The 16,269-nt window shown below is 40.1% G+C and overlaps 1 protein-coding gene across 1 annotated transcript; it reads left to right on the plus strand.

The window, feature by feature from the left end:
- Window positions 1–653: 653 nt before the first annotated feature.
- LOC146960509 (battenin-like) lies at window positions 654–16,178 on the plus strand (the record flags this gene model as incomplete). Its single annotated transcript, XM_085772313.1, has 9 exons — window positions 654–723; window positions 898–934; window positions 2,132–2,228; window positions 2,356–2,448; window positions 2,770–2,849; window positions 7,445–7,530; window positions 11,204–11,276; window positions 12,178–12,321; window positions 16,045–16,178. Coding segments are annotated over exons 1-9 (814 nt in total), but the record flags the coding sequence as incomplete, so codon positions are not given.
- Window positions 16,179–16,269: the final 91 nt, after the last annotated feature.

The raw sequence follows: 16,269 nt of genomic DNA on the forward strand, positions 1-16,269 counted from the left end.
GATAAAAACATAATACGCATTCTATCATAGGCTACCACCTATCGATTCTTTATTTCATTTTACATAGAGTGACTTGTATTTGCTAACATTTACATTTCGTTTTTCATTTATTTTTTAATTTTATTGTTTTACTCTAATTATAGTATTTGTGTATTGAATGAAATGATCATGAAGAAGGTGCATTTAAAAACTTGTACATCTTTAGTGTAAACTAACTGCGACACTGACAGATTGCTGGGTCGGGGTTCTTCCAGTTGGACCCTGCTGCCTGTAAAGGGGTGATGCAGAGTTTTATGAACGTCTCGGGCTTTATTTGCCTCTAACTTTTATTCATTCAAAACTTCTAATAATAAGCATCCGACAAATTAACGCGAGAGTTCCCGGTTTTCAACCCGAGCAGCAGCTTCCCCCCCCCGGACGGGAACTCCAGTCCGGCTTTGTTTCCGTGGGGCTGTGTTTGTGTGGGACACCGTGACAAGTGTCGTAGCTTTACGCTACGGAAAAGCAAAGAGGCGAAGTTATTGAAAGTGCAGCTGTGTGTCGTAGCAGCTGCTCCACCATGTCTGTTAGCTGTAGCAGCCTTTAGCCCGGTGACTGTAGCCCGGCTCGGTCCGGCTCGGCTCGGCTCGGTCCGGTTCGGCTCGGTAGTGGCCATGGAGCCGACAGCCAGCGTCAACGCAGACCCCGCACCCCCCCGCCCCGACACCGACACCGACCCTGACGGTGGGTCTGAGCTCCGACTGGACCGATGCGTGTCCCAGTAGTACCACTGTTACTGTCATAGATATATATATATATGTATATACTGACATATATACTATACATATATACTGTCAGTGTGTATATCTGTGTGTTACTGTTACTGTGTTGTTGAGACGTTGTTCATCTTCTCTGCAGGTCGTTGCACGCAGCGGCGCAACTGGGCTGGGTTCTGGTGAGTCCTCCTCACTGTTTTAAACAAGTCTAAAGTTTAACTTAGTTGTCAGAACCTATAGCTACCTATACATTCACTGTCATTAAAATGCATTTTAATATGTAGGCTATAAAACATCAGGAATGCTGCTTGTGAAACTAAAGATGAGACTCATGACGCCCACAGCTTCCTACTATACTCTGTAGCCCAATCTGACATTGATATGACACAGCTGTAGATAGAATACATTTCATAGCCTACTGCGGGTTTCCATCAAAAGGTCGTGTTCAAAGATGCAAAAAAACAACAACAATAACAACAAAACAGTGTGTGTATCCTATTTATAATCATTAGATATTAGTTCATAAGTAAGTAAGTAATTAGAAACAACATGTCTCCCTCAGCTTGTATGTTATGTAGCAGAGTGGGACGTCTCTCCCCACAAGTTATCTTTGACCAGACTCACGTGCTCTCAGTCAGAAAGTGGAAGCAGGAAGCTCTGCTGTATTTAAAATAATAACTCAACAACTGCTGTTTCTAATACTTGTGTTATTTACTGAGGGGCGCTGATAATAAATAGTTAATTGTTAATCTGTTGAACACAGGTCGCAGTATGTGGGCGCAGACGGTTACAGCCTCATACTGCAAATAGAATTAATTAATAAAAGAAAACTGATCTGCATCAAGTGAATTTACACCATGAGGCACAATTTTCTCACCATCAGTAAAAAGTTAATAGCAAATAAATATTTAGCAACATAATAGTTAAAAAAAAGAAAGAAAAGAAAACGATTTCTGTTCATTGGTCACATAAAGTTAAGTGGTGCAATCAGAGAAATAAACAGTAGCCTACCTTCTGATGGCATCTAAACTATATATGGTACATACATACTATAACCATTCAAAAACAACAAATGAGATGCAACATTGTGAGACACTTAAAACTGTTGGTGTTGTGCATAGTCTGCAGTTGCTTAATCATTACATCTGTAGCTTGTCTGCAGTGTATTTATGGTTAAAAGAGTCATCAACCAGATAGAATAAATATACACAGATACTCAAAACATTAACTTTGAAAGAAAACAACATTCTGAAATGTTTATTTGAAATCTGCAGTTCTTTTGCAGTTTGCTACGACTAAAAACCTCCTGTGAGGTGGTTTGACACGTATTGATCTGTGTGTGTCTGATTGATCCCGTCTGTTTACCAATTCTCCAGGTTTCTGGGATTATGCAACAACTTTGCCTATGTGGTCATGCTGAGTGCTGCCCATGACATCCTCAAAAAACAAGAGTCAGAGAATGCTACAACGCCTGTAAGACGGAAAAACGACATTTTATTGATGCATAAGCAGCAGATACACATTCTAAACTATAAAATCTGTAAATATGTAAAGCAGATTATTGATTTTGGACTGATATCTCCTTGATATCTCATTCTAGACACCAGCCACGGTGCCGGTGGACATCCAGGGCAGCAACAGCAGCAACAGCAGCAACAGCAGCCGCTATGACTGCAACCCCGTCTCTACTGCGGTATAGTATATATATATACAGTATATATAGTAAGTAGAGATTCACAACACAACTGCAACACAGTGTTGTCTCTTGGTTAAGTGTTGTGAAAAGAGACACAAAGGTAAAGAGAAAGAATGACTTAAACAGGTACTGAGAGTCAAATGGCAGGAAATCTAGAAATAAAAGGGAATTCCCTGCAGCTCTCAGCGCTGTGCTAACCTGTTGTGTTATGAGGTGAACTGGTGTTTGTATTATTTACACAAAAGAACACAAAGCAAGTGGAGCCGACTATACAGACTGACTGCAGCACCTCTCTCTCTCTCTCTGTCTCTCTCTCAGGCCGTGCTGTTGGCTGACATCCTGCCAACACTCGTCATCAAGCTCTTTGCTCCCTTTGTAATCCACCAACTGCCTTATGGGTAAGACCACGATCATTAATGAAAGTCCTGGGCTGTGATTATGGTGTGTATTTATTGGGAACAACTTACAGTGCTGTGAAATAGTATCGGCCCCCTTCCTGGACTGAACAACCGTGGTCCCAAAGATTTAGAAACTGTCTTTGTCAAGCTTTCCAGATGTTAACGACTTTTTCATCTGTTCTTCAGTTTCTTTAGATGGTGACACGATGTGTTGCTTTTTGAGATCTGTGAGCCTCCCTCACTTGGTCAGACAGGTTCTATTTACTGAAGTGATTTCTTGATTCAGCAGCTCCAGCAGTGATCAGATCTGGGTTTGGAGTTGAACTCAGCTTTCCAAACAATATGGTTTATGATTAAACCAGGGGGGGCAATTACTTATTCACATAGAGCTATGTTTTATATATTATTGTACTAGCATTTGTTTGTTGATCTTAAACATTTAAGGGTGACAAATCGGCAAAAAAAAAAAAAAAAGAAATCATAAAGGGAGCAAACGTCCGACTTTCATTCTTGATTATTGAAAACATTCTTGGCAAATGTTTTCACTTTCGTCCGTCTTGCGCCGGTCCAAGAATTTCAATGTCGTGTGAAAACACTTCACTTTCCAAAACTCCTCGTAGTCCCTTTAAACACTGGTTGACCAGAGAGCAGACAGTTCCTTTACTATCCATCCTAGCAGCAGGACTTGATGGACGGCTTTAGTCATTCATTAACAAGTAGTTTCCCCTTGTTAGGGTCCGGGCAGCTAAGCTGCCGGGACACTATTGTATTCCTAGGAATTCTTCTTCTTCTTCTTTCTTTCTTTCTTCTTCTTCCAAGGAAGTCATACTTCCCATGGGCGAAAACTCACCAAACTTTGCACAAAGGTTCAGTCCCATGCCAGATTCACTCAACTCCAAGGACATGTGCCCCCCCCTCCCAGGGGGGGCACAATAAGCGTTTAAATTTAAAAACTTTAAAAATTCCTACCAAACCAACGGTAGATGCTACAGTGTTGAAACTTCACCACAATGTGGCCTCAATACTGCTGAAACTTTTGTCCACTTAAACTTATTACAAATTATGAAGTCCATCACTCTGTTTTTTTCAATAACTGTAAAACTTTTAAAATGTATCTCCTCCCACAATTTTTGCTCAATTGACACCAAACTTGCTACAGAGCATCTCCAGACTGTCCTCCACAAAACTTGTTTCTCGGATTTTTGATTAAGCAAAAATTGAGCCTACAGTGCATGAAAACGTTTGACTGTAAACAGTACTATAAACATATACCATCAAATTCTTGCTAAATACATTTTCAAACTTCCTGAAAAAAAATGACAATATTCTGGAGTCATGGTTGATGGAGTTTGGCAAATATCAGAATTTTATCTCAAAAACTGAATTTTCTAGAACATTTTGAATTCTGCTCTCATGGGAACAACTGCAGTCAATGTGAGACTGGAATTTATAAACATCATATTTTCTCTTATGAAGCAAAACACTTATCATTAAAAACAAATCACCAACATTTCCATGCTGTCAAGATGCAATTTATGTATTATCAGATTTTTGTTTAGATGACTGAATTATTGACATTTTGACCATTTCATCACAACAGCTGCCCGGGCACTGGCTCACCTGAGTGGATAAATGAAGCTACACAGCAGGTCTCACTACCAGCTAATTAGCTCAGCGAGTTAGGAGCTGGTTCTTGGTGTCAGAGGTTGTGAGTTCGAGACCCAGCGAGGGAGAAGATGATGATGATGACAGTTTGAAATGGCAGATGTCCTCAAGCTATTTTGCTGTCTAAATGCAATTTATGTATTAACAGATTTTTGTTTAGATAACAGAAATCTGCGTTCACAACTGCTGCCCGGGCACTGACTCCCTGAGTCTATTTGAGAAGACACACACCATGTCTCACTTCCAGATAATTAGCTCACTGAGTTAAGCGCTGGTTCTTGGTGTCAGAGGTTGTGAGTTCGAGACCCAGCCAGGATGATGATGATGACAAATCAAAATGTCAAATGTCCTCAACACGAAACACAAGACAATTGTCCTAATGGTGGCATCACAGCAAGCTTCTAAATTTAAAAATCCAAATAGCTTGGACTGGACCATCTGCGAAGGCTCCTAACATCTTAGACTCATAGTAGATGTTTGACAAATACATATCATTATTTTACCTCAAAAACTGATTTTTCTTTTTCTGCCTACACGACAGTGAATGGTTTACTCAATTTGTGAAGCCACTGTTGAACTGCCATTTGTCAATTAGCTCAGTGCGATAGACAACGGTCTTTGGTTCCCGAGGTTGTGGGTTCAATCCTCAACTGATGCAAATTGAACATTATAAGGTCAACTGTCTTGTCTTCCTATTCTCCTGTTTGTTGCTCAGAATTGCCTAAATTTGCCCAAAAGTAGCCCGGACCCGACCCATCGCTGCGCAGCAGCTATAATCTTCTTCTTCTTCTTTCTTTCTTCTTCCAAGGAAGTCATACTTCCCATGGGTGAAAACTCACCAAACTTCACAGAAACATCCGACCCCATGCCAGATTCACTCAACTCCAAGGACATGTGCCCCCCCCTCCTAGGGGGGGCACAATAAGCGTTTAAATTTAAAAACTTTAAAAATTCCTACCAAACCAACGGTAGATGCTACAGTGTTGAAACTTCACCACAATGTGGCCTCAATACTGCTGAAACTTTTGTCCACTTAAACTTATTACAAATTATGAAGTCCATCACTCTGTTTTTTTCAATAACTGTAAAACTTTTAAAATGTATCTCCTCCCACAATTTTTGCTCAATTGACACCAAACTTGCTACAGGGCATCTCCAGACCGTCCTCCACAAAACTTGTTTCTCGGATTTTTGATTAAGCAAAAATTGAGCCTACAGTGCATGAAAACGTTTGACTGTAAACACTACTGTAAACATATACCATCAAATTCTTGATAAATACATTTTCAAACTTCCTGAAAAAAAAGAGAATATTCTGGAGTCATGGTTGATGAAGTTTAGCAAATATCAGAATTTTAATTCAAAAACTGAATTTTTGAGAACATTTTGAATTCTGCTCTCATGGGAACAACTGCAGTCAATGTGAGACTGGAATTTATAATCATCATATTTTCTCTTATGAAGCAAAACACGTATCATTAAAAACAAATCACCAACATTTCCATGCTGTCAAGATGCAATTTATGTATTATCAGATTTTTGTTTAGATGACTGAATTTCTGACATTTTGACCATTTCATCACAACAGCTGCCCGGGCACTGGCTCACCTGAGTGGATAAATGAAGCTACACAGCAGGTCTCACTAACAGCTAATTAGCTCAGCGAGTTAGGAGCTGGTTCTTGGTGTCAGAGGCTGTGAGTTCGAGACCCAGCGAGGGAGAAGATGATGACAGATCAAAATGTCAGATGTCCTCAACACGAAACACAAGACAATTGTCCTAATGGTGGCATCACAGAAAGCCTCTAAATTTAAAAATCCAAATAGCTTGGACTGGACCATCTGCGAAGGCTCCTAACACCTTAGACTCATAGTAGATGTTTGACAAATACATATCATTATTTTACCTCAAAAACTGATTTTTCTTTTTACTGTGGTTTCAAATCTGCCTACACGACAGTGAATGGCTTACTCAATTTGTGAAGCCACTGTTGCACTGCTACTTGTCAAGTAGCTCAGTGCGATAGACAACAGTCTTTGGTTCCCGAGGTTGTGGGTTCAATCCTCAACTGGTGCAAATTGGACATTATAAGGTCAACTGTCTTGTCTTCCTATTCTCCTGTTTGTTGCTCAGAATTGCCTAAATTTGCCCAAAAGTAGCCCGGACCCGACCCATTGCTGCGCAGCAGCTATAATTCCTCAGTGTTTTTTCAGATGTTTGCATCCTTCACTTTCCTGATGGGCTTTTACTCTGAAAACTGCGCAGGGTTAGGGTTGAGTTTAATTGACAGAAGCTCTGCTCGTGGCCTTCATTTGTCCATGCTGTCGGCTTTTATTATTTATTTTTTATTATTTATTATTATTTACAGTGACACAGGCTCATTGACTATCAGAAACGACACTGTAAATATTCAGACAATCATTTTTAACATGGCGAGAGAAATCTTGTACCGTTATAAGAGGAGACTACGGTTGGCTGCAACATGGACATAAAGTTTCTATTATTACATAATTATATTTAATCATAAGCAACTGAATGAATAAATGACACCTTTCATGACTCATGGTAGGTTCTATGTTCCATTTTAAACTAATCCCACTCAGTTACCTCATAAACAAATGATACTGTACTTTTATTGTGTTTTCCTAATATTGAAATAAATAGAAACACTCTAACAAAGTGAAATCTCATGTATTTTCAATAAGTTGCAGCTGTCCCCGTCCATTGCAACATCTGAACTCTTCCACTCAAATAAAAATTGTGAATGTGAACTAAGTCATGAACATCAGAGGTCCAGATAAAGATACACTGAGAAATGCAGCTGTCCGTGCTCTCCCCTGAATATCGTTTGATATATTTGCTCTACCTAAACATTGCACTATGTTTTGCAATGTACAAATTTTGTGTCTGATTTCTGTCTTTAATTCTAGCTTTCGAGTGGTGTTCTGTGTCCTCATGGCAGCCACGAGTTTCCTGCTGGTGTCCTTATCGACGGCCGTCTGGATCAGCATTCTGGGTAAAAAGACAGCACTTTTTGTAATGCACACAGCAATCATTAATTTCAATTTTATTCCTAGTCGTTATCACAATTAGTGGTTAAAGCGACTCAGATTAGCTGCAGCTCGAGATGCTCGGCCTCGGTTTCATTTCCTGCCTCGTTATCTGGAGAAGAGCAGCCGCTCCTCAGAAACCTGATACTATTTCAGTCTTATCATGAGCGGCTGCTGGAAGTACGTAGTTATCACCAAACTTTATCACTTGATCAGCAAGAAAGAGTTCAAATAAGTGTATTTACCTCTGTGTTGCTTATTACATGCTTTATGATGAATCAGATGTATTGGAGAAGTATTTAAAAATAATTCACATCAAAACGATTTTAGTAGATGAGTGATTTATATGAAATTTGAAAGTAAAAGGTCAACATCATTTAGTTCCAGTGTACAAATGCAAAGGTATCTGTATATATGACACTATTAAGAACAATTTGAAATAATTCAGCAAGAAAATGATTCTCATTTTAACTGTGACATTGTAATATGTTTTACTGTGTCTTATTCTAGATGCTGAAAACAGAGCTTAAGCTTCTTAGACTAAGAACAATACTGTATGAGCTTTAAACAATCAGTACTATAAAGATTTCTTCAGGCCAAAGTAAACTCAGGTTTTAGAGAGTTTAGCTGCTAAACTATAATTATGCTAAACTTTGGCATATAGTGCAGTTTGGATTTGGTATCTTTTTATTTATTTATTTTTTTGGTAATATATTTTATTGATTTTACAAAAACAACAGACACAGCCCAACTGCAAAACAGAAATACACTAATTCACGTACATGAATTGCACATCATACAACATACAAAAATTGACATGGGGACTACGGTGTATTGGGAAAAAGGAGAAGAGAACGGAAATTAAAGTGTTCTATGACTTATTGATGAAGGCAAAGTATGGTCGCCCTTTCTGAAGCAGGTCAACAAGGTCACCTGGAAGATAATTTGTCATTGCCCTTTAATGAGGCACTAATGTGTTCCATAGGAAAAACCTTGAACCACTGTGTAACTGGTGGGGGATTGTCTTTAATCCACTGAAACAAAACACATCTCCTTTTTTATTTTTATGTGATATGATATTGTGAGGAAGGGGCTTTGTGCTTCCCTTTGTCCCCACTGACATTGTATAACTTTTATTCTTATGTTCAAAAAAGAAAACCAAGTCCAGGGCAGGACTTTTCCCTGTCACTGAACGTACCGTGCATCTACAACAGCCAGTGAGCAACAATAACACTATTTAATATCTTACCATCATAAATCACAGCAGCCTCTGTGGCAACACGAAGCCACAACAGTCTGACTGATCAGCTGTGGTGGAGCTTAACGGAGTCACATCTGCCTCGTCTTCTCCACTGTGTTGCCAGCGAGTGAGTGCAGTGAGGTGGCAGCGCTGGTGGCCAGATGTTTGTGAGCCTGGGTAGACAGCTGTGCATGGCCCCGCAGAATTACTGGTTGATTAGACAATTTAAATTTTCTGTTTTTTGTTTCCACATTTATATTTAAAGGGACAACGAGGAGTTTTGTTAAAGCGAAGTGTTTCCCCACTACATTTATGAGCCTCCGCACCGTGAAATTCTTTGACCGGCGCAAGACAGACTCATGTTTTCATTCATCAAGAATTAAAGTCAGAGGTTGGAAGACGATCACATACCGTCGTAGTTCCCACCATAAACGGAGATTCGGCGGCGTTATTCTCATGACTCGCCACGAAACCGAAAGTAAAGAAACGCTGGTCGGCTCGCCCAGCATTTCCACCACCACTAATAATAACAAAATAACCATAGAGACAAAACCATAGATTTATCTAAAATGGACCATTAACAAGTGGTAACGGAGATTCATCCACATTAATATCAGACTTTTTTATTGTCGCAGAATTTTTCGTTCTGCCGATGGAGAAACTCCTCGTTGTCCCTTTAAAAAAAACATCAATTTGAGTAGTTTGTGTGATTATCCCGCAATTGACAGACATTGTTGGTATTTGCATTGGTATCAGTTAAAGGGATAGTTCAACATTTTTGGCACATTGGCCCATTACCATAACCCCTTTAGTTTTAGGAGTAGGTTCATTACCTTTAATTGTCGGTGCAAGCTATTTTTAGAACGGTGGAGCAGAGCCGTGAGCTGCTCAGACCTACACTACGGAGGCTCATTATGGGATTTCTTGGTTTCCCTCATCATCAAACTCATCAAATACACAATCCAACAACTCCACAACGCTCTGGTGGACAAGTTGTGAGCTGCACATTCACCACGCTATGAGATAATAACACAACGTTACCACACAGAGTTGTTTTAGAGGGAAATTCATGCAAAACCGCTGATGCGCGTTCCAGTCGGGGGCAGTGTCTGAAATAATGGAGGTATAGTTATTGTGTGCGAATGTTTATGGCTGGTTTGTGTGCAATAATAAGTCAGGGTGCGGTTGTGTAATACCTGCAGTGCTTGAGTGAGACCGGCAATAGAAACGTGAATATGGATAGAATGTTTAGTTGCTATAATATGTGGATAACATACCATGTCGTACTTTAATTTTACTTTTACTTTAATCCGATGCGCTATTTAATGCAATACACCTGGCACTTTAAACTGAGTGCACTTTAGGGCACCGTGCAATACAACTTGGTACCCATGTACTCCTGCACTTTTGCACCTTGCACTTTATCTCTCAAACTGTCCAGGTTCCACTACTGGCCTGATTATCTGACCTGTTTTTTATCTTGTTGTCTGCTTTGTCATGTTGCGTATATAACTGTGTTCTCCTGTCACTGTATTGTTCTTATGTTTTGGGACTCCGGATGGAAATTAGCATTGTTGCTATAATCCGGCACATTTACATGTTTTTATATGTACATCGATGTGCACTGTCCCATCCAAATAAACAAATAAAGTAAGTAAAGTTTTTAAGTTTTTCAGCAAGCAGTCTCTGCATTATGGCAATGGGCCAATTTGCCCATATAAAATGTTGAACTATCCCTTTAACAAGGTCTGTTTATAAATGGCAGTGGCACTGACCCCCAGCAACACAGTATGTTTAATTATGGCACCAGGCCCAGTTTAATATAAAACACATGTTATACAACATACAGTATATACAGCACGGGGTCCCTGCTCCATCTCTCCATCAGTTTGGGGTCTTGGCCTGAAGAACGTTGAAGACCTGCTTTATACAGCGCAGATCTAATGTTTATGTGTAAATAAACCAAATCTAATGGTATGAAAATCCCTTAGTGCAGGACATACGTACACAGAACCAGCTGCTGTCAGTGTTTCCTCCTGGGTGTGATCTGAGTGCAGATTTACAGTCATGTGTTCTCGTCTGCATCCATCATGTTTGACTGTTGTATTTCCATCTATAATTATCAATAAATAGCAGCTGTTCTTGGAGACTCCAACAGTACATGTGATGTACAGCACTGAGGTCCTTGTCTTCTTTAGGACGTCAGAGGTCAGAGGTCAGAGGTCACAGTCCAGAAAGCTAAAAGAACTTTTAGAATGACAGCTCTGAGGAAAAGGTGACTGAGTTCTGATGACAGATTCTCCGTTTTTAGCCAACTAAAGATGAAATGCCTCCTCTCCTGTCCTGTCTGTCCCCGCTCCACTCACTCAGACTGTCTCTGTCTCTGTCTCTGTTTGTAGGAGTGATCTTTGCCAGTTTCAGTGCTGGACTGGGAGAACTGTCCTTCCTCTCCCTCACCGTCTTCTTCAGCAGGTGAACGCTTCAACCTTTTTCATTCTTACTGACAGTTTTGAAAAGAAGAAAAGAAAAGTCTAACACAGTCTGTGAAGAGACTGGTGGGTCCAAACCCTGCAAACCGTCTGTATTCCAAAATGGTCACTGAATGGTAAAACTATTTCTGTTTATTGATTTATTACATAACATCTGTGTCTGTATGGGGATTAACATCAGTCTAAAGTGGTGGGTGTTAGCTGGATGAACCAGACAGAAGGAAACAACATGGACACAGAAATACACAAATACCAAAAAAGCAGTAATATGTAAACATAGTATATGTATATAAAGAGAAATGTCTTTTTTTTTAACCAAAATTAATTTATTTTGCATGTAATTATTCATTTCTGTATTTTATTTATTTATTTTTACAATGTTTTGTGCCAGGAAAACATGTCAATAGTTTAAATAACAGAAATCATAATTATGATTATGACTTCTAACTTTGTCTTGCTGTCAGAGTTTTTCTGGTTATTATCTCAAACTTTTCCTCCATTTGGTTCTTTCCATCTCAGAAATAATGATGATAATGAACAGAAGTTTATTTATACAGCAGAGTTTTAGTGACCAAGTGCTTCACAGAGAAATCAAACCAGATAAAAACTCTGTCAGGTCTGTAATGGGAACATGAGAAGAAAGCTCCACATGCTTGATTTTAGAAATGTGCCAGTAAATGATACTTCACAGTAACCGACTCTATCTGACATTTCAAGTCCTTGAAAGATAATTTGATTATCTCTCTCTCTCTTGTGAACATGAATCACAATCAGAAACCTGTCAGCAGTGATACCAAAAAAGCTGCGTGTGCTCCTCACATGTTTGAAATGACTGGTTGGTTTGTACAGGATGAAGTCTGTGAACACGGCTTTTGTTCCTGCAGGGATGTGCTGGGGGGTTGGGGCTCGGGCACCGGGGGCGCTGGTGTTGCTGGGGCCTTCCTGTACTCAGGCCTCACCCAGGTGGGCCTGTCGCCACAGGTCACACTGCTCATCATGCTGGTGGTCCCATTCGCCATGGTGATCAGGTGAGAGACAGAGAGTGTAACCAACTGTGTGTTAGGATTGTCTAATATCCAGATTTGTTGGATGATGATGAATATGCAAAAAAAAGTAAGAAATCAGGAAGGGGGCAAATACTTTTTCACTGCACTGTATGACGGCTGACGGCGCCACACCTTTTAGATTTTTATTCGTACATAATCTTAGACACCATGTATCACTTTGTGTTGGTCTGTCACATAAAATCTCAATAAAATACATTTAAGTTTGTGGTTGTAACGTGACAAAATGTGGAACAATTCAAGGGCTATGAATACTAAATAAGGCCCTGTATGTTGGGTTTTCAAGGAAGGAGTATGGGAGTCAAGTGTTAAAGGGATAGATCAACATTTTGGCAAATTGACCGAGTAGGTTTGTTACCTATTCTTAGAACGGCGGAGCAGAGCCGTGAGCTGCTCAGAGCTACGCTACAGAGGCTCATTATGGGATTTCTTGGTTTCCCTCATCAAATACACAATCCAACAACTCCAAAACGCTCTGGTGGACAAGTTGTGAGCTGCACATTCACCACACTATGAGATAATAACACAACGTTATGAGACAGAATTGTTTTCGGGGCAAATGCAGAGACTGCTGCTGAAAAACTGCCCGCAATGGGAACGCACATCAGCGGTTTTGCATGAATTTCCCTCTAAAACAACTCTGTCTGGTAACGTTGTGTTATTATCTCATAGTGTGGTGAATGTGCAGCTCACAACTGGCAGCAGCCACATTAACATACACACACACTTCCTGTTTCACTCCATTAGTCACACAAACAACACACAACACGATAAATGAACGAAGGGATCATAATGTCTGACGAGGTGTCCAATTATCAGGGTCAGACCTCGAACGACATGATCCCGTTATACCATGGTCACTTACCAGATAAATAGATATTAAATAACATTTTTATACTTCAATATTTGTTTTGTTTTTTCAGTTAACATCATGAGTTTTTCACAAGCCACAGCTGAGCTATTTAATATCTCTCATCTGCAGGCGATAAAAAGGAAACCGGCTGTGGCCACACTGAGTTGATCAGTGAAGGGAAGTGAGGTGACTCCAACTCCACAACGCTCTGGTGGACAAGTTGTGACCTGCACATTCACCTCGCTATGAGATAATAACACAACGTTATGAGACAGAGCTGTTTTAGAGGGAAATTCAGAGACTGTTTGATGAAAAACTGCCCCCAACGGGAACACACATGAGCAGCTTTGCATGAATTTACCTCGAAAACAACTCTCATAACATCGTCTCGTAACGTTGTGTTATTATCTCATAGCGTGGTGAATGTGCAGCTCACAACTTGTCCACCAGAGCGTTTTGGAGTTGTTGGATTGTGTATTTGATGAGTTTGATGAGGGAAACCAAGAAATCCCATAATGAGCCTCCGTAGCGTAGCTCTGAGCAGCTCACGGCTCTGCTCCGCTGTTCTAAAAACAGCTTGCACCAGCAGTTAAAGGTAACGAACCTACTGCTATGACTATAGGGATTATGGCTATGGGCCAATTTACCAAAATGTTGAGCTGTCCCTTTAACAACACATGCAACTTCTTTATTGTCCTAGCAGCTCTGCAGGGACACATCACCCCCTGGTTCCTAGCAGCTTATTGTTAGACATAAACGTGCAGCCCCCTACAACAGTAACACAACATGTCATAGCCAGATTGCTGACATACAGATTTTCGCAGTTATTATAATGTTTATCTTCTACACCATCGTAGTTGAGAGTGTTGAACAACATGAAAAACAAGGCGCTGGTGGGGCTGGTGTGAAGTGTGGAGTAGCTGTGTAAACGTGTAGTTGGTCGTCAGTCAGAAACCACAGCATCTGATGTGACGATGGAGCTGGATGAAGAGTCAGTGCTTCACTGGTTGAAACACAAACATCTGGAGCAGATTTCACAGCAACTGGTTGAACAGATATTTCAATCTGGACCAGCCAGCTTTATCACTCATCATTACACCATCGTTACAGACGATGGTGAATTCTCTCTGGTTCCTTTTTTTCTTTACTGACTCCGACTCAGTTAGTCTTTTTAAAAAAATGTATTTTAGTATTTCTCAATGCACCCAATCCATGAAATTATCTTAAAGGGATAGTTCAACATTTTGGCAAATTGGCCCATTGCCATAATCGCTATAGTCATAGCAGTAGGTTCGTTACCTTTAATTGTAGGTGTAAGCTATTTTTAGTACAGCGGAGCACAGCAGCAGGCTGCTCAGAGCTACGCTATGGAGGCTAAGGGAATTTCTTGGTTTCCCTCATTAAACTCATCAAATTCAAAATCCCAAAACTCCACAGCGCTTTTGTAGACAAGTTGTGAGCTGCACAACCACCACGCTATGAGATAATGATGGAACGATACGAAACGGAGCCGGTTTCGAGGTAAATTCATACAAAACCGCTGATGCGCGTTGCGTTCAGGGACAGTTTTTCAGCAAGCAGTCTCCGTATTTACCCTGTATTTACCTCGAAAACGGCTCCGTTTCGTATCGTTCCATCATTATCTCATAGCGTGGTGGTTGTGCAGGTTACAACTTGTCTACAAAAGCGCTGTGGAGTTTTGGGATGTTGAATTTGATGAGTTTAATGAGGGAAACCAAGAAATTCCCTTAGCCTCCGTAGCGTAGCTCTGAGCAGCCAGCTGCTGCGCTCCGCCGTACTGAAAATAGCTTACACCTACAATTAAAGGTAACGAACCTACTGCTATGACTATAGCGATTATGGCAATGGGCCAATTTGCCAAAATGTTGAACTATCCCTTTAAACCTTATGGAATATGAACTATGGAATTCTAAAATGTTTTATATATATTCTGTATCTTGTAAGACTTAGCTTTTCTCTCCATTGATCATATAGGATAGGGTAGCTACACCTCTCTCAGGTGTGTTGCATTTGACCTGGTCTTTTTAGATGTGGAAACTGTTTTTTTTTTTGTTGTTTTTTTTGTATTGTCTATGTGTTGTTTACTGTCTATTTGTGTATCAGTCTTGTATAGTAGTTTGTGGTCTGCGTTTCTTGTCTGTTTGTTATATGTTACATGTTGGGACTGCAGATGGAAATTAGCTATAATGTCCCCTACATAAACTAATAATAATATAACATTGCAGTCAAGATTTTTTAGCATCACATTAAATGTCAAAAACAACTAGAATGATTAGTGTTGATGGGCAAAAGGTTCAATTTTATAACTAAAAGGACACTAAAAGATTTACTCATTCCAGCTTTTCAGATGTAAAGATTTAATCATTTCTTCTTGTTTGTGTCATTGTATCATATCATATTTAATGACAAACAAACCTGATGGATTCATCCCAAGACTGCTTATTCCTCGACTCAGCAACTTACACTGTCTATGCAAGTCACATTTTGCCTTTCATAGTGACTTCTGGGTCCGACCTATCTAAATTAAAGAGAAACTACAAGATTTTTACCTTAATAAACAGCTTTAGAGTCATTGTGATGGATAAATGACTTGTTACAGGGAGACCTAGTGTCTCTTAGTAAAAAAAAAACCCAACCTTGCAAGATCACCTCCAACCCGGTGTGTCATAGATCTCACAAACACAACCCGGTCAATCGTAATTTCTTGTTAACATTACCCAAACAAATGCAAATGATCATGGATCATGCACTTAGCTATAATGTCCCCTAAATAAACTAATAATAATAATAATAATGTCGTCCTCCTCCACCAGCTATTTCATCCTGCTGGTTCGTCCACCTTCATTACCTCAGTGGAGCAGCAGGGGGGCCGAGTACGCAGCCGTGGGCTCAGAGGACAGACAGCAGCTGGTGGACGAGTCAGACGGAGAGGAGAAGTCCACCCCAGGTACACGTCACACACTCACATCATAGAGTTTATATACATGTATGTTCAAATAGACAACATCAGTCTGGCCAAATCCAGTGGCAGCAGGATC

This window comes from Trachurus japonicus, unplaced genomic scaffold (assembly GCF_045865225.1).
Source record: "Trachurus japonicus isolate A0001 unplaced genomic scaffold, Traja_1.0 AP030283.1".
NCBI classification, from domain to species: domain Eukaryota; kingdom Metazoa; phylum Chordata; class Actinopteri; order Carangiformes; family Carangidae; genus Trachurus; species Trachurus japonicus.